The 17,954-nt window shown below is 36.2% G+C and overlaps 1 protein-coding gene across 8 annotated transcripts in view; it reads right to left on the bottom strand.

The window, feature by feature from the left end:
- Positions 1-3,723: 3,723 nt before the first annotated feature.
- Positions 3,724-17,954, bottom strand: part of LOC115452060 (UDP-glucuronosyltransferase 2B4) — a 32,344-nt gene continuing 18,113 nt past the window's right edge. For 3 of the 8 annotated variants that reach the window (XM_037444141.1, XM_037444162.1, XM_037444158.1), the window contains exons 2-4: positions 5,748-5,970; positions 4,931-5,150; positions 3,724-4,816 (exon numbers count right to left, since the gene is read on the bottom strand). In XM_037444141.1, coding sequence (XP_037300038.1) covers positions 4,528-4,816; positions 4,931-5,150; positions 5,748-5,970 — 732 coding nt within the window. In that variant the 3' untranslated portion in view covers positions 3,724-4,527. Of the gene's footprint in view, positions 4,817-4,930; positions 5,151-5,747; positions 5,971-9,809; positions 10,691-12,148; positions 13,055-14,190; positions 15,058-16,088; positions 16,920-17,954 lie in introns of those variants that run through there. The other 5 variants (XM_037444152.1, XM_030180508.2, XM_030180506.2 and 2 more) reach the window with 5 other exon arrangements.

Raw genomic sequence — 17,954 nt, 5'->3', positions numbered from 1 at the left:
AAATTATATTTTAAAACTAAAATAAATTAAATAAACTAAGGCCTAATCCATCTCAGTAGTAGAGGAGACCCGTGCCCAACAGTGGAACAGTATATAATACAGGGCTGGTATTATTATGCAATGTTCCTATAGCGCACTGCAAAATTAGTCATGCCGTAAACACGGAGAAACGAACTCACACCCGTTTTCACAAACAATACTGTGAGGACGTGCAATGCGCTTGAACGCATAGTATCGTCAATTTCATTGTGTACAGTCGTATCTCAATATTAGCCCATCACAGCGCCCCTATGCCAACACAAGGCGAAGGGTATGTCAAAAGCACTGAACATTTATCATCACAGCATTGCTCCGTAAGCGGCGATAGCCTAGTTGGGTATGAAACGGACTGCCAAGACTAATGTCTGCAGGTTCAAATCCCAAGGGCACACACCTCTGACTTTTCTAAAATCATGTGTGTTTTCTTTATGAATTTATCGTTCGTTTTAACGGTGAAGGAAAACATCGTGAGGAAACCTGCACATCTGAGAAGTTCGCTATAGGAATTTCGAAGGTGTGTGAAGTCTACCAATCTGCACTAGGCCAGCGTGGAGGACTAAGGCCTAATCCCTCTCAGTAGTAGAAGAGGCCCGTGCTTAGCAGTGGGCAAGTAAATACAGGGCTGGTATTATTATATTATATACTAGCTTCCGCTCGCAGCTTCGCCCGCGTGGATTTCGGATTTCAAAAATGGAGCTGGTCGCGAACGTTCGAGAATGTTCGTTTTACAAAGCTACTCGCTAGGTGATTCGCTAGCCTCTAGGTGCCAAGCAAGCCGTCTGCCTGTGCGATCGCGACCTTATATATATACAAAAATAATCCTTATAGCATGATTCAGTATTCACGCATGATGGCTTATTATTAGCGTATTTCATGTATAACTTTGGAGTTTCTTTACCGATTTCTATGATTCTTTTTTATGGAATATTTAATAATGTTAACTTTTTTAATTAGGGATGACTGAGAGTGTTATAAACGTAAGAGTAGGCAAATATAATGAGAAAGCTTCGAACTGCTAAGCTATCGGGAGTTACACGTGTTATTGTGAGTCAACCATAAAAGATAGACATATGCTGTCGTGGGATATTTTTTACATAATTTTAAGGAGAACATTTCCGTCATACATGATTTCTGTGTAGCTTTAACCATTAAGGTTGCACACGCGACGGAAGCTTAAAAAATTGAGTAACTTCTCCCGTTTTCCCAACATTTCCCTTCACTGCTCTGCTCTCTGTAGCGTGATGAAAAGTATATTATAACCAGCACAGGAGTATGACAAATAATTGTACCAAGTTTCGTTAAAATCCGTCGAGTAATTTTTGTTTCTATAACGGTTATACAGACAGACAGACAGACAGACAGACAGACAGACAGACAGACAGACTGACAAAAATTTTACTAATTGCATTTTTGGCATCAGTATCGATCCCTAATCACCCCCTGATAGTTATTATTTTGGAAATATATTTCATGTACAGAATTGACTTCTCTACAGATTTATTATAAGTATAGATTGCTCCGTACTTTGCTAAAACGTTTGGAAATATAAGCGATATTTTAATAAAGTGAGTGTTAAACGCTCTTTTTACAGTAAACATTATATTAGCAAAATAATTACAGAATACAATTTTTTTAATAACGTCCAACCAGAGAATGATAGAATAGTCGCTGCGTGACATATCTTTTCTTCTGCCAGCCTGACCGCGCAGCCGAATACTTCCGGAAACGCCCGATGTCATCGGCTAGGATAGCGGCGCGTAACATGAGATCACCGGAGCTCTAATTTTCTCCTCTCCTTTCTGTCCAACCAAATTCAATAGCATTCATTCCCCATCTGTAAATGTATGAAACAGTATTTCCGCGGAATCATAATGATTCGATTCGACGCATTTTGAAAGAAAGAAAGAAAATCTCTTCATTAGTCCGTTGTCACTGGATTTGTTACTTACTCACCATTGTTTCGATTTTCCATATATATTATAATTCATTTTGGTTCGATTCTGCTCAATGAGACCGGGCATCACGAGCATCAGTTATTTTTATTATAATATATATTATCAGTGTATCCACGTGCTCACTTGCTGGTATGATGATGTTGACCTTTAATCTGTACAAGATAAGGCGATAATCATCAACCGCACTGACATCACATAAAACTGTCGAATCATTGTATTAAGTTAAAGGTCATTTTACCGAACTTGACCGTAGTATGGTTTCGATAATCCCCTTTAAGGAATCAGACATCGCGTTGATAATGAATGCTCCTATTTCTGGCTACATCAAATACACAGCCTTATAGCCTTATTACTATATATTTTATGTAATTTATTACTAACTTATTATTTCGATGAGGGCGGCCCAGAATCAGTTTCGACGCTCAATGAGGGAGGCCTAGGTCCAGCAGTCGACGATTCCAGGCTGAAATGGTGATGATTAGCTATTTGTCAGTAGGTAACAGCATGACTGTGGCCTTGGCATTGAAAAATCCATTGGCGGCGGATGCTGCTTACCATTAGGCGGACTGCTTGCTCGTTTGCATCCTAAGGTAATAAAAAAATCGTGAAGCAACCTACATACCTGAAAAGTTCTCTATAAGAATTTCGAAAGTATGTAAAGTTTCCTGTACTAGGCCACCGTGATAGATCCTTTCAATATTATAAGATATCCGTATCCAGCAGTGAAACAGTATATAATTTGGAGCTGATATTAATTTTATTTTTATTAGACCAAGAGTTTTGCTTAAGTTCCTACTTGTACAAAAGATCCACTGTATACATTTCCAGCAACACTTTTTTTTTAAACCGGTCACGGCATATTGATCCTACTGCACCTGATAGAATAGAATGTCAACTGACCAGAGATGATTACCTCTCGGAAATCGATACAATAATGCCGGCCTATTGGAACCGGATATAGACAGGCTGATCCAGGAATGCGACACACCTACGTGGGCTACTATATATTCAACACCTTTTTTACAGGCAATTTTAAACAAACCAGCATAAATGTCGACTGACGAGTAATTATCATCCTCTGTCCGTTGACACTATTTGGACCCCACTCCGTTCCGAATCTGGTAAATAGAATCAACTAACCCTGCCAAGAGATTAAAAAAATATGCAGAGACCTTGACTATAATCAAAAGGCTCGCACGCAACACGAACGTGGTGCGTGGTCACAAAAACTACTAAAGAATTACTGCTAGTCATCATGACGAGGTTTTATAAATCTGGTGTTAAGAACTCGTGATATTGTATCATTAACTATACCGAAATAAGATGTACGTAGGTTTTAAAGTTGCTAATGAGTCTTATAAGTGTCTTACAAAAAAAACACCGTAAAAAAGTCTCTTAAATGGAGACGGAGGCATACGGAAGTTCAACTCAAAGGAAAACCAACAAATTGATAAAGATCTCAGGCTTGATACCGGCTGTTACTAGTTCAGTATGGAAATCTTTGGAGAAGACCTTGTTTCTGGCGAATATGCTAAGGATGATGATGCACACGTATATAATAAATCCTAGATTAATATATTGTAGGGGCCATTTGTCCCCTAAAATTGGAAAAAGGAATTTTGTTCTTGGGCGAATGGAATCGAAGTGCAAGGTTTTATAATATAGTAAAATTGTATTTGTAATAGATATTTGAATAATTTGAGGGATAGTAATATAAAAATTGGACATGAATGAAACCAAGAAGTTTTATTTTCCTTTATTTTTTAAAACAAATGTAACAACACCACAGTTTAACAAAAAAGTCATATTGAGTTAAAATAAATTATTATTATTCTTTCATTAAACTCATTTAGTTAAACAATATGGCAAGACGGCATAAACGCATCAAGTATTTATGTCTAGTTCTAAATACTCGATGAAAATACCGCACCCACTTTAAAAAGGTGGGGACAACACTGTCCCGTGACGCTGTTTCTACCATGTTGCCCAACTTGAAAGGTTTTGGTATTCCTTGTTAAAGATTATATCAAGGTCGTGCAGTCCATGGTCCTGTCCCAGGCCCGTTTGGGCCCCTGAGCGATCGCTGCATCACTGTAATGCGCAGACCCACAGAGAATAGTGGTCTAACGGGCGATCAAAGTGGACCACGTGGTCTCATTTAAGGCGGCTTTCTTGTTGGCCGGATTCCTGCCTTAGGATCTCGATGCCACATCCCTCACATGGAAAACAGTAGGTGACGGCTCGCGCTATTTCTTGTTTGTTCAATCGATTTATTAATTTTATTTGTTTAATGCTAACAATTCTGCATTAACTTAATTTCAGAAATTTTGGTTGGTTTGAAAAAGAAATCGAATAAAGGAATAATTTATTAAATAGTCCAAAAAGTATAAAAAATTAAGATTTCATTATTTAAATTCGTATTTTGAAGTCCAGCTTCATATTCTTTAGCTAATGTATTATCTGTTGCATCAAATTCGCATAACGACACACTTATATGTTTACTTACTAAAAATATTTAAGCCTCTAACTAAATTTACAATTTCTTAAACTTAACAGTAGTTATGAAATTCTTAGAAACATATTTCCATATGAAATATATAATTGAACTAATTACTAATACTATGGACAATAAAGCTACTAGTAAGATAGATATTAACTCGATTTCGTAGTACTCCGCCCAAGTAAGATTTGCTGCTGACGATTTAAGGTGCTTCGCTCCTTTGTGACGGATGACGTGTTCTGCCCACCACACTGCGCGCTCCAAGGGTTTTTGGGGCTGGTCGTGCATTATCTCTCGGAGGCGAATGATGTTCTTGCGGTAGCTGAAAGAAGAGTGTCTTTAAAAAAAGCTCAATCAGTCAATCAGGTGCAGTGAGTTACTTTGCCGTGAAATAAACTAAAAATTAATACAAGCGGATTGAAAAAATCGCACATACCTGTCATCATTCAATATAGTTTTGACAGCATCCATAAACGTCTCTTCGGTGAGGGTTTCCATGTCGAGCCTGAGTCCAATTTTGTGGTGGACGTAGTGGTCCACGTTGTACCACTGATCTCCGAGCATGGGCACTCCTATGAGTGGCACTCCGGCTGTGATGGCTTCATCTGTTGACTGCAGACCTCCTTGTGTAATGAACATCTTCACTTTTGGATGTCCTGGAACAATCGTTATTGGGTAATTTTTTCTGATAAAAATAAATTTAAATCGATCCGATAATAATCGCAGGATTTGTATGGATGCAGATCCCTTTCAACACGTCGATCTGGTGATCTTTGGAAGAGACCGTAACTTAATAGTGGACATTTTAGTTAATGACTATGAAGAACATAGGTGTTTTTTTAAATATAAATAGCAATGCAATTGAACGTGAATACCCAGCAACAGGCTTTCTGGACTTGGTAAATGTATTTAATGATACAATTAAGGATAGGAATGCGACGGTCAAAAGATTGAAGGCTATATTTGGCTATCTTGCTAACATAATTTTACTAATATCTTACTAGTCTTATATTATTTAGTAATAGCATAGCTTCGAGTGAAAATTAATTTTCGTTAAAAGTAAACGCAGAAACAGACATATTTGGATGAATTTCCCTCACAGATAGGCTATGTCCTGGTTAACACGTGGGCTTTATTGTCGGAGTAATTTGCTTCTATGGGAATTAGTGGAGTTTTTAAATACATGGCACTGACGTGATCAATTTAGAAACCTTTGTCATATTTTCAATTTATCACATGTAAAAGTTACTCACTGAGTAAATCAGACTGCGGCAACCACTTCTCCAATCTAATGTTCTTTGACCTTCCAGGCAGTTCATCCTTATCATACTTCCACAGGACATCGTAGGGCAGCTTGGAGAACACTTTCACCAGGATCTGGATTCTCTCTGGAGGCAGCATCGATGGCATCACATTGGTGCCGAAGCTTATATAGATAACGCCGTTTTTGGACGAATCTAAATAGGTTTTCAGTTCCTGCAACAAAAAATACTGTTAGGAGTCTTTTGTAAATGGATTTCTTATATAATAGAATGCGCCAGGTTATATACTGTCGCATAGCAATAGTGTCCAAGTATATTTATGTTCCAAATTTGAAGGACATTGTGTCCAACGTATTCAATGACTGGGCAATGTGATTTAAATTGTTATGTTTCAAGATTTATTTAATTCAAAATTCTCAATAGTGTTGTTAGTTGCAACTTTTAAATGCTCTAAGTTTTTATCGAAATATTATGTGAATTAAAATAGACTTTATCTATTATATTAATAACTTCATCTATTCTATAACTAGCTGACCCGGCGAACTTCGTACCGCCTAACAGTCAATGAGTGTCGTGTTACCTTTTAGCTGAACTTATTTAGGCTTTGTCGGATTATATCCGTGTTTTTCGATAAGTTCCGCCCCAAATGAAGTCATTTGGAAACAGACATTGTATTGTTGAGTGTTCGCTAGAAAATGTCGTGATTCTAGTGTTTCGCCATAAAACAGGGAACACAATGGCTCTGGTGGCGGGACCAATAATGGCAATTTCACTTTACCACTAAGGCAGCACAAACCGGGCGTTTCACCAGCAAACTTCAATGCGCCACAATGCTGGCAAACAACGTCCATTGGACCAATGCGAACTAAAAGATGCAAGCTGTAGTCGATGGTGCAATCATATAGAAACGCTGCTCGATTCAAATCAATACTTGAACCATTTCTTCTTGCACTTCGAAGATTATTCCTCTGTTCATCTGAACGATAAGCTCGACGATTTCTCGTTTCTAACCTAGCCGTTTCACGGGCTGCCTCTCTTTGCTCTTGTGTTTGAGAAGCACGGATAAGGTCCTTCTTTGCTCCATACTAACGCGGCGCTCTTCTCGTGCAATTTCTCGTTTTTCATCAGATGATTGACTCGCGATATCCCGTTGCCTAATTGCATTACGGCTCCGCTGGGAAAGATTAGATCTTCTAGGACGCGGCATTGTTATTAATAGTAATAGGTACTGAATATGCACTCGCACAAAACCACATAAAATCACCAAATATAATAACAGTGCCTGAACTTTCGAGACATAGACAATAGCATATCAAGAAAAATCATAGACAACCTATAAAAAGACATTTACACTTTTGTTAACCTGTAGAATAAATCTTAGGTAATATTCCGAGCTATTTTAGATTTTTCTCGATTTGTCTATACACTTCTATTCGAGATTGAAATAAATTTCTGAACGTACACATGAATAGTTGTTACAGTATTTGACAGGATTGGACAACAAATGTTTGACATGTAATAAACAAAAATGAGCATTTATTGAAACGATTAAGTATTATTACACATCGAGTTTTCATTGTTTTTAAGATGTATTCTGCTATTCGGGGCGGAGACAAATCCAACGAATCAATAACCATGAAAATTGGTTCAGCAGATCTCGAGTTATAAGTGTTGTAACAAACCTTCTTTGTTTTATATATATAGATGCGGTCCAGTAATAATTCCAAGTAAATTATAAGGATTAGATTAAATATCTCAAAAGGCAATGACCTTAATAAACTAGACGTGACTTCGTATCGGAAATCTATACTAATGTAAAGAGGAAAAGTGTCTCAGTTTTATAGGGACTAATTTCTTTAACTAATGGATCGATTTTGAAAATTCTATCACTAACATGAAGCTACATTATTCTTGAGTGCTATAAGCTTTTATCCTGATAAAAAATTGGTCTCGGAAAATCTTTAACATGCGGACAGAGCCACGAACAAAAGCTAGTTATGAATAAAGTAATATGTGTTATCAGAAATAATTTGATAAAGCTGCAGTTATCTTAATTCGAGCACGGCAAAATGATTTCTCTGCATCTGATGATTAGTGGAGTGGGGTCTAATAGATTGTCGACTGCTGAGATGATTACCCCTCGACAGTCGACACAATTATGTCGGCCTGTTGAAACCGGATTAACACACTTATGTGGGCCACTATAGCGAGTTTTAACACCTTGTGTACGGTAGTCGCTAAAAATATCGGCAGACATTGCTAAAATGTATTTACCATTTACAAACCTGTTCATGATTAGTATACTTTGTATAATATTACGCAATGTACTTCTTGTCATGCTCACCGATACATACTAGGTTTTGTTCCCAGCTTCGCTTCCGGTAAAGGTAATAAATATAAATACTACAAATTTTCACAATAGAAAAAAAATATTATTTGATAAAGTTCTCGTTTATAGCTGATCCAAAACATGACTGTTACAATGAAGTTATTTTAGTTATTATTTAATTCTATTAGTAAAATTTACTACTTAATCGTGACCACTGATGAGTTATAGTATATGAAATACCTTGAATGGAAGATTCTGAAAATAATCTCAGGGTCGTATTAATGCATGCATTTCAATTTCGTTCTGAAATGTGTTATGAGTTGAGACGCTCTTAAGTTAATCTCAGCATTTTAAGATCGTCGCAATTTTATAAACAAACTAGTTTACCCGACAGACGTTGTCCCATCTTAACTATGAATTTGAAGTGTGCATTCTATCAATTGCTGACAGTTATTTCAAACAACTGACAGTTATTAAAATTAAATTATTTTCGTTAAGTTTCTTAAATTTTCTAATTTTCCGCGCAATTTTTTGAATTTTTTCTTTCATTATAACCTTCTCCTGATAATAATGGCCACAACAAAAAAATATATCATAAAATCGGTCCAGCCATTCACGCGTGATGCCGTGACCAAGGGAAATAGGGATTCATTTTTATATATATATAGATATCAACATCTCAAATGATATTAACACAAAGCATAGCACGGATTCTGACGTCTAGGTTTTGTTTTTATTTTTATTACAAACAACTTCTAGAACGAATAGCAAATTTATACATAATCATTCTATTAAATGCACATAAATTATGCAAGTAATGTTGTTAAAACCATTATATAAATAAACGTTTTTTTATACGGACATCAAAGTGTTCCCAATGCACCTGATGGTAAGTAGGGTAGGTTTGCAATAGATTGTCGACTGACGAGAGATGATAACCCTACGATAGTCGACACAATGCTGCCGGCCCGTTGGAACCGGATATATACATACTGATCCCGGAACGCGACACAATGACGTGGGCCACTATGGCAGGATTTGGCACCTTGTGCACGGTGGTTGCTATCTGGGCGGATATAATATATCCTACCACCAGCAAAACTTTAAATTGTAGGTTATGAGCAAATTCGTATTGAAATCTTTATAAAAAAAAGCGCTTATTATAGTTGATGATAGCCACAGAGTATATGTCTAAAAATAAAATACTAATTTCTTAAATTTCTGGACGGAATGTTTAACATATTAAACAAAATTAACACTTTATCTAAAACCGGCTTGAGATCAAAAAACAAAATAATCAAGATTGCTTATTACATGTGTGATGATGTTATGTCATTACATTAAAGATAAGATTCTTCAAGTATTAAATATAACACCTTATCTAATTATCAAGAACAGCATATAAGAAGCTGTTGGTGATTCCAAAAAAAATAATAAAAATAAAATCCTGGCAATAATTATTTTTCTAAGATATTTCTTAACGATTTACAATTTCTATGAAGGTGGAGGGAAAAATTTCACTATTTTTAAATTTTGAACACGCTTAAAATTAAATCGTGACTGCATATTAAAAGGTAGTAGTTCTCAGGAAATGAGACTTTCGATTTATCAACTTACGAATCAATAATATTTCAAGTGTAGAAATGGTAAAATATGACAGACGTTTATTTGCCTTTGAAATTGTACTTAATCTACGTCGTTACTATCGTAAATTTTAGGCTCACCTTGGGCAATGGTTTTTCAGGCTTTTCATGTATCCCGCCTATGAACACCACATTCGGTGGTACGGGACGATTGTCCTCCCAAATAGGATGCACGTTCACTAACATCATATCAATATCTTTAGCAAAGTCCCTTACGGATGGCGTATCAGGTCCGAAAATCTTTCTATTCAGTTTATCGTTGTGCTCAATAAAACTATCGAATAAGTTCTCGAAGAAATAGTGATTGTAAAATTCGCTTATCTTCTCTAAAGGCGACAGGTTATATAATTTTTGCCGAGTACTAATAGGATATAGTAATGGATGACCAGGAGCGCCAAATGATTCGTACATTCCAAATATTGCACCGAACGAACTGACGAATACAGTTGGGGCTTTGAAGATATAGGTAAGGACCCAAGCTGGACGGAAACATTGTTCTAATAACACTAAATCAAACGTATTATTTTTGCTTTTGATGAGAGCATTGACTTCGTCATTAAATAGTTGTTGTTCGTGTATTGCTTGCATGACGGTCATAGCAGCTGTCAATTGTGTGACCGTGTCATCAGTTTTCCCAGTTGTTGTTGTTACAAATTGCTCCCTCCATACTTCGTAAGAAACATCATGAACATCTATCTCGGTTAAGTTTGGTGGCGTTTGTCCTTTCGGGAAGGCCGGATCTGTGGTGACGACGATCACTTCGTGTCCTCGCTTTGCCAGCTCTTGAGTAAGAGGTCTGAATACCACTTGATGGCTGAGGGAGGGAGTCGGGAAGTACCCTAGGATCCTGGCCGCGTCGGTCGATATCACAGTAACTATTAACACGTACAACCACATTTTTATCATCCTATCACACGTTCGTCTCCTACGAAACTACGGAATGATATGGTACATTTTTTATTCAAACAAGTTATATATTACATGCGCAGCGTCATCTTAAATTATGCAGTCTTACATTGTCACTCGAAGTTTTTATTATAGCTCGAGATTTGCTTAACTTTGAGGACAAACGGTGGTGATATATTCAAAACTGCATACAATGTGTTTCGTATGTTTACACAACTCTAGTCGTATGCATATTGGGTTCATTTTATGTGGACAATAAAATCACTGCCCCATCTTCTAATCCTTCTCAATAACATAAGATTTTTTTTTTATTTTCGGTTAGAGTCAGCTTGAAATATAGAATACTTTTATATTCTATGCATAGCACTGTTGTAGGAATTAAAAAAATTGATATGTAGTCCACATAAAATTTAGTATATGTGGATCGATATTCATCTCAATACCGAGATATTTTTTAAAAAATAATAATATTTGGAACCCAAACAAAAAACCGAAAGTCGAAAAATAAATTAATTACCATGTATAGCAAATGCCACTTCGTATTACTATCGATAGATGGCGTTCGTATCGAACCTATCATTCCAATAATTAGCTACATTGTGTTTTATAACAAACTAGCGACCCGCCCCGGCTTCGCGCGGGTGCAATGCTGATACTGAATACACTATAGAAAATCTGTGAACGTTATATATAAAAACATACCGGCCCGCTCTGGCTTCGCACGGGTATAACATAACAAAATAAGAGTATTTCTCCACTATTTAATGGATGTTATTATAATACATATAAACCTTCCTCTTGAATCACTCTATCTATTAAAAAACCGCATCAAAATCCGTTGCGTAGTTTTAAAGATTTAAGCATACAAAGGGACATAGGGACAGAGAAAGCGATTTTGTTTTATACTATGTAGTGACTAGGATAGATCTAGGACTACAGTGACTACAGAAACTACAGTGAATATGTGCCCCATATGTCTCTTTAACCGTCATAAGCTCAAAACTACATACATTTTCATAGTTTAGAGTTATCACAAATGAACGGAATGATTCAACAGGAAAGTTTATGAGTATAATTCACAAATGTTTTGTTTGACACAAAATAGGCATACAATATAATGGATAAGCGTGTCGCTATTATAAAATATGAGACCTCATTGTAATTAATTATTTTAGTTTTTTTAGTGTAATTTGTTGTATCCGTTACAAGTTAGAAGATAACCTTTTTGCCAAGCAATAAAAAGCATAATCTGTGGTGTTGAATGATAATGATAAATATGTTTTTTTTTTTTTATAATATATATTCTAATGTTTGCTCTACTAAAGTTTTATTTGATTAGTTATAAGTTATAGCACTAGACGTAAAGTATCCGGCTTATGCCATTGATATCAGGAAATGTGAATTCTGGCACCCACAACACAAGATATATTTTTGTCAGTCACACATCAGTATCTCACAATTTATAATCGAAAACACACATTTTGGGCCGCACTTTTCTCAAAACATAATCTTACCTTAGGCAGTTCTTTTTTAGGTTTCTGATGTATTCCACCCATGAACACCACATTCGGTGGTACGGGACGATTGTCCTCCCAAATAGGATGCACGTTCACTAACATCATATCAATATCTTTAGCACAGTCCCTCACCGAAGGCGTATCGGGTCCGAAAATCTTTCTATTCAGTTTATCGTTATGCTCAATAAAGCTATCGAATAAGTTCTCGAAGAAATAGTGATTGTAAAATTCGCTTATCTTCTCGAAAGGCGACAGGTTATATAATTTTTGCCGAGTATTTATAGGATATAGTAATGGGTGACCAGGAGCGCCAAATGCTTCGTACATTCCAAACACTGCACCGAGTGAACTAACGAATACAGTCGGGGCTTTGAAGATATGGGTAAGGACCCAAGCTGGACGGAAACACTGTTCTAATAACACCAAATCAAACGTATTATTTTTGCTTTTGATGAGAGCATTCACTTCGTCATTAAATAGTTGTTGTTCGTGTATTGCTTGTATGACGGTCATAATGGCTGTCATTTGAGTGACCGTGTCATCATTTTTCCCAGTTGTGGTTGTTAAAAAATGCTTCCTCCACACTGCATAGGAAATATCATGAACATCTATCTCGGTTAAATTTGGTGGCGTTTGTCCTTTCGGGAAGGCCGGATCTGTGGTGACGACGATCACTTCGTGTCCTCGCTTTGCCAGCTCTTGAGTAAGAGGTCTGAATACCACTTGATGGCTGAGGGAGGGAGTCGGGAAGTACCCCAGGATCCTGGCCGCGTCGGTCGATATCACAGTAACTATTAACACGTACAACCACATTTTTATCATCCTATCACACGTTCGTCTCCTATGAAACTACGGAATGATATGGTACATTTTTGTTCAAACAATTTATATATTACATGCGCAGCGTCATTTTAAATTATGCAGTCTTATATTGTCACTCGAAGTTTTTATTATAGCTCGATATTTGCTTGGCTTTGAGGACAAATGGTAGTGATATAGATAAAACTGATAACTTGCAGGCCGAGTGCACATTGCATTCAATGTGTTTGGTACGTTTACACAACTCTTAGTCGTATGCGTATTGGGTTCATTTTATGTGGACAATACAATCATTTCCCCACCTTCCAATCCCTCTTAATAGCAGAAGTTTTTTTTATAATTTTGCTTCTTTTCAAAATTATAAAAACTTCCTATAAATAGCAATGTTGTCGTAATAAGAAAAATGTTGATATGTATTCCACATATAATTCAGTCTATGTGAATCGATATTCATCTCAATACTGAGGTAGATTTTTAGGAAAAAGAAAGTCGAGAAATAAATTAATTACCATATTTAGCAAATGCCACTTCGTATTACTATAAATAGATGGTGTTCATAGCGAACCTATCGTTCATATAGATATCTACATTTATAATATATTTTTATAATAGACTAAGATAGATGTAGGACTTGTGACTGAGATAGATATAGGTCACAAAGAATTAGTGCCGCGTCTGTCTGTTTGACCATGATAAACTCAAAACTTCATACATTTTCATACTATAGGGTTATCACAAATGTACGGAATGATTTAAGAGGAACGTATGATGTGTACAATTCATCAATGTTTTGTTTGACAGAAAACAGGCATATAATATAATGGATAAGCGTGTCGTTATTATAAAATATGAGACCTCATTGTAATTAATTATTTTAGTTTTTTAGTGTAATTTGTTGTATCCGTTACAAGTTAGAAGATAAGCTTTTTGCCAAGCAATAAAAAGCATAATCTGTGGTGTTGAATGATAATGATAAATATGTTTTTTTTTTTATAATATATATTCTAATGTTTGCTCTACTAAAATTTTATTTGATTAGTCATAAGTTATAGCACTAGACGTAAAGTAGCCGGCTTATGCCATTGGTATCAGGAAAAGTGAATTCTCGTTCCCACTACACAAGATATATTATTAGATATATTAATCACACATTAGTATCTAACAATTGACGATCGATAACACTCATGTTGGGCCACTCTTTTCTCAAAACATAGTCTTACCTTAGGCAGTTGTTTCTCAGGTTTCTGATGTATCCCACCCATGAACACCACATTTGGTGGCACCGGACGGTTGTCCTCCCAAATAGGATGCACGTTCAAAAACAGCATGTCCATATACTTAACCAACTCCGTCACTGAAGGCGTGTCAGGCCCGAAAAGTTTTCTATTTGATCTATTCTCAACTTCGATGTAACTATCAAACATATTATTCATGTAGTAATTATGGTAGAGCTCTCCTATTTTCTCCCATATCGTCAAATCGTACAATCTTTGTCGGACGACGTCAGGGTAAATTAAAGGATGACTTGGAGCTCCTAATTTGTCATATATTCCGTATATTCCTCCAAAGGAACTTACAGATATAACTGGGGCTTTGATAACATGCGTCAGACCCCAAGTTGAACGAAAACATTGTTCTATAAGTAACAGATCGAATGTATTGTTTTGGTTTTTTATAATATCTTGCACTTCTTCATTAAGAATTTGCTGCTCAAATATAGTACTTTGCATGTTCATAATAGTACGCAGTTGAGAGTACGTGTCATCGCTCCTTCCGCTCGTAGTCCCGAAAAGATTCTTTCTCCAAGTCTCATATGAGATGTCGTGGACGTCTATTTCTGTTAGGTTTTGGGGTGCTTGTCCCTTCGGAAAGGCTGGATCTGTCGTCACCACGATTACTTCGTGTCCTCGCCTCACTAATTCTTGAGTCAGAGGCCTGAACGCCTATTGATGGCTGATGGAAGGAGTAGGAAAGAACCCCAAGATCCTTGCTGCATCGCCTACAGCTGCTATAGCAGTTAAAACTATTACGAATAACATTTTAGATAAGTTTCTACTACACGTTTGTCTTCCGCATGCCACTTGAATAATGTTCGTATTTAAATCAGTTGTCATATAAATAAACACAATGACTAGTCAGTAGATACGGTATCACGTGTCGTTTGAGAAGCACTGATTCGTTGAGTGTACGCACTTGTAATCGTTTGCAAATTATTAGCAAATATGAAAATTTTCCTAACTAGATAATGTGTGATTATTTTATGTTCTCAATAATATTGATTTTTACTCCGACCATAAATAGATGTCCAATATTTGATTGCGCTGAACAGTCTCAGCATTTCATGAAACGTTTGAGGAATATTTGTAAATCATGTCCATTTATACAGGGTCATTTTGACATCGCGTTATTAAATAAACCACATACTTATCTACTTGGTAATGACACTTTACAATAAGTTACTTGAGCCGTAGATGTAAAATAAAAAAGTGTAAGTTTTGAACAAAATAAATATTAATAAAAAGTAATTTTAATTTTACGCGCCCTAAAGTCACTATTACTACACTGTCAAAATGACCCTGTATAAGAAAAATGTACATAGAAACAAATAAGTATAACATTCAGTAAAGAAATGTAATTTTGTAGCTGATTCTTTAGAGTAGTCATCCATGCAGTCTAGGCTGAGGAAAATCTCCGAACTGGATAGCTCAGTAATTCTTCAGTTAGTATGGGAATGTTAAAGCTAGGTATAAATATACTCAAATTTTATTGATAACTAGCTGACCCGATAGACGTTGTCCCGTGTTAACTATGAATTTGCAGCGCGCATTCTGTCAATCGTTGACAGTTATTTCAAACCACTGACAGTTATGTAAAATTAATATTGTCGTTCAGAGTTTTTAAGTTTTCTAATGTGCGCTAAACTACCATAATTTTTTTGTCGCAAGAACCTTCTCCTGACAATAACAAACACAACAAAAAAAGTAGTGAAATCGGTCCAGCCGTTCACGCGTGATGACGTGACCAAGTTAAATAGGGATTCATTTATATATATATAGATACGTGATTTTCAAAAAAATAAACAGCAAATTGTTCTTTATTTAAATTTATCAACGCTCACCGTAGGCAACTGCTTCTCTGGTTGTTGATGTATTCCTCCCATGTAGACGAAGTTGGGAGGCACTGGACGATTGTTATCCCACGCTGGATGCAGATTCAAAAACAGCATATCCATATTCTTTTTCAATTTCTCCACTGATGGAACGTCATCTCCAAAAAGTCTCCTATTCCTTGCATTGTCCTTTACTCTCCAGTAAAAATACCTATACTCGAGGTACAAAGTGTTGTACAGTTCAGTTATCTTCTCCAAAATTGTCAAATTGAATAATCTTTGCCGTATCGGTTCAGGGTAGAGGAACATTTGATTCGGAGCTCCCGTTGCACCGTAGACCCCTTGCATCCCACCAAAGGAGCTCACAAATATCGCAGGGGCTTTTATGACGTGCGTTAATACCCAAGACGGGCGGACACAGTTCTCCAAAAGTAATAAATCAAACGTGTCATTTTTATTCTGGATGATATCTCTTATCACATCATTTTGAAGTTGCACTTCAAATATTTTGCCATAAAGACCCATTACAGCATCCATTTGTCCGAATGTGCTATCACTCTTCCCAGTTGTTAGTTTTAAGAATTCTCCCCACTTTCCATAGGAGATGTCGTGGACGTCTATTTCTATCAAGTTCTGTGGTGCTTGTCCCTTCGGGTATACAGGATCTGTGGTCACTACGATTACTTCGTGTCCTCGCCTCGCTAGTTCATGAACCAGAGGTCTAAAAGCGACCTGGTGGCTGATGGAAGGAGTCGGGAAGAAACCAAGGATCCTTGCCGCATCACTCACTGAAGCTAACACGAGTAGTAATAAAAATATTTCCATTTCTACACACAAACACCTCTTGTGTTATAAATGTTATGATGAAGCACAAACTACTCCGCCTTTAAATATCGATAATATTGAGATTCATTCTATAATATCAGTACTATAATTCAATACTATCATCACGAATAGCGATTTTACATAAGCCGATTTAGCTTAGTTTTTGCTCGCGATTTGCCCGAGTCTTTCCCACACAAAATCTCCAAATCACTGTAGAGATCCATAGTATTATCTAGAAAACGATACCGTAATCCCCTTAGTAACTCTGTTTAAAAATTTTAATGTTTCCCACGGGATCATACAACTGGGGTAAATAGCCTATGTTATTCAGGGACCTGATCTACCGTATGCCAATTTCATCCAAATTCGTTCAGCATTTTCTGCGTTTACTTTTTAGAAACACTCAAACATACAAACATAAGATTTTCATGTTAAACTTTTGCAATTATAACTATGATAATAAAATTGTATCAGTAAGATAACATCGACACTTCAAGAACTATGCAAGTCACTGAGGAGATAATCTTTCACCTCGAGTGACTTATGTTTCCAGATTGTTATTCCCTCATTTTTATTTGTTTTAACTTCAAAAAAGGAGGAGGTTGTATATTTATCTGTATGTATTTTTGAAGTCAAATTTCTTTAGAATCGTTGTGTTTTGAAACTCGATGAAACGAAAATGCTTCATGATGTTTGAACAAAGGAACAGCGTTCTGTATACTACATTTTGCATCCTTTTATTCTTTTGTTAATATGTGTTTGCGCCTGCGTATTACAAAGCTCTAGTATAAAGCAAGCGTGTTGTATTATTTGTGTATTATATTTATGTGAATATTTTAATCTCATTAAGTTAATTTCACAATAATAAACCTTACATTTATGCTAATACTTCTGTCACTCTATATCAATCTCAATCTCTCTTAGGCTATTTTACAAACTTTATCTTTTGCGTGTGTAAATTGCACGCGCACAATTTTTTATGTATATTCACCATCTATATATATGTACTACGTACTAGATTTGGCGATCCGAACATTCATTGTGTTCAGC

Source organism: Manduca sexta, chromosome 5 (genome assembly GCF_014839805.1).
Source record: "Manduca sexta isolate Smith_Timp_Sample1 chromosome 5, JHU_Msex_v1.0, whole genome shotgun sequence".
NCBI lineage: Eukaryota > Metazoa > Arthropoda > Insecta > Lepidoptera > Sphingidae > Manduca > Manduca sexta.
This window is presented reverse-complemented; position numbering and strand designations above follow the sequence as displayed.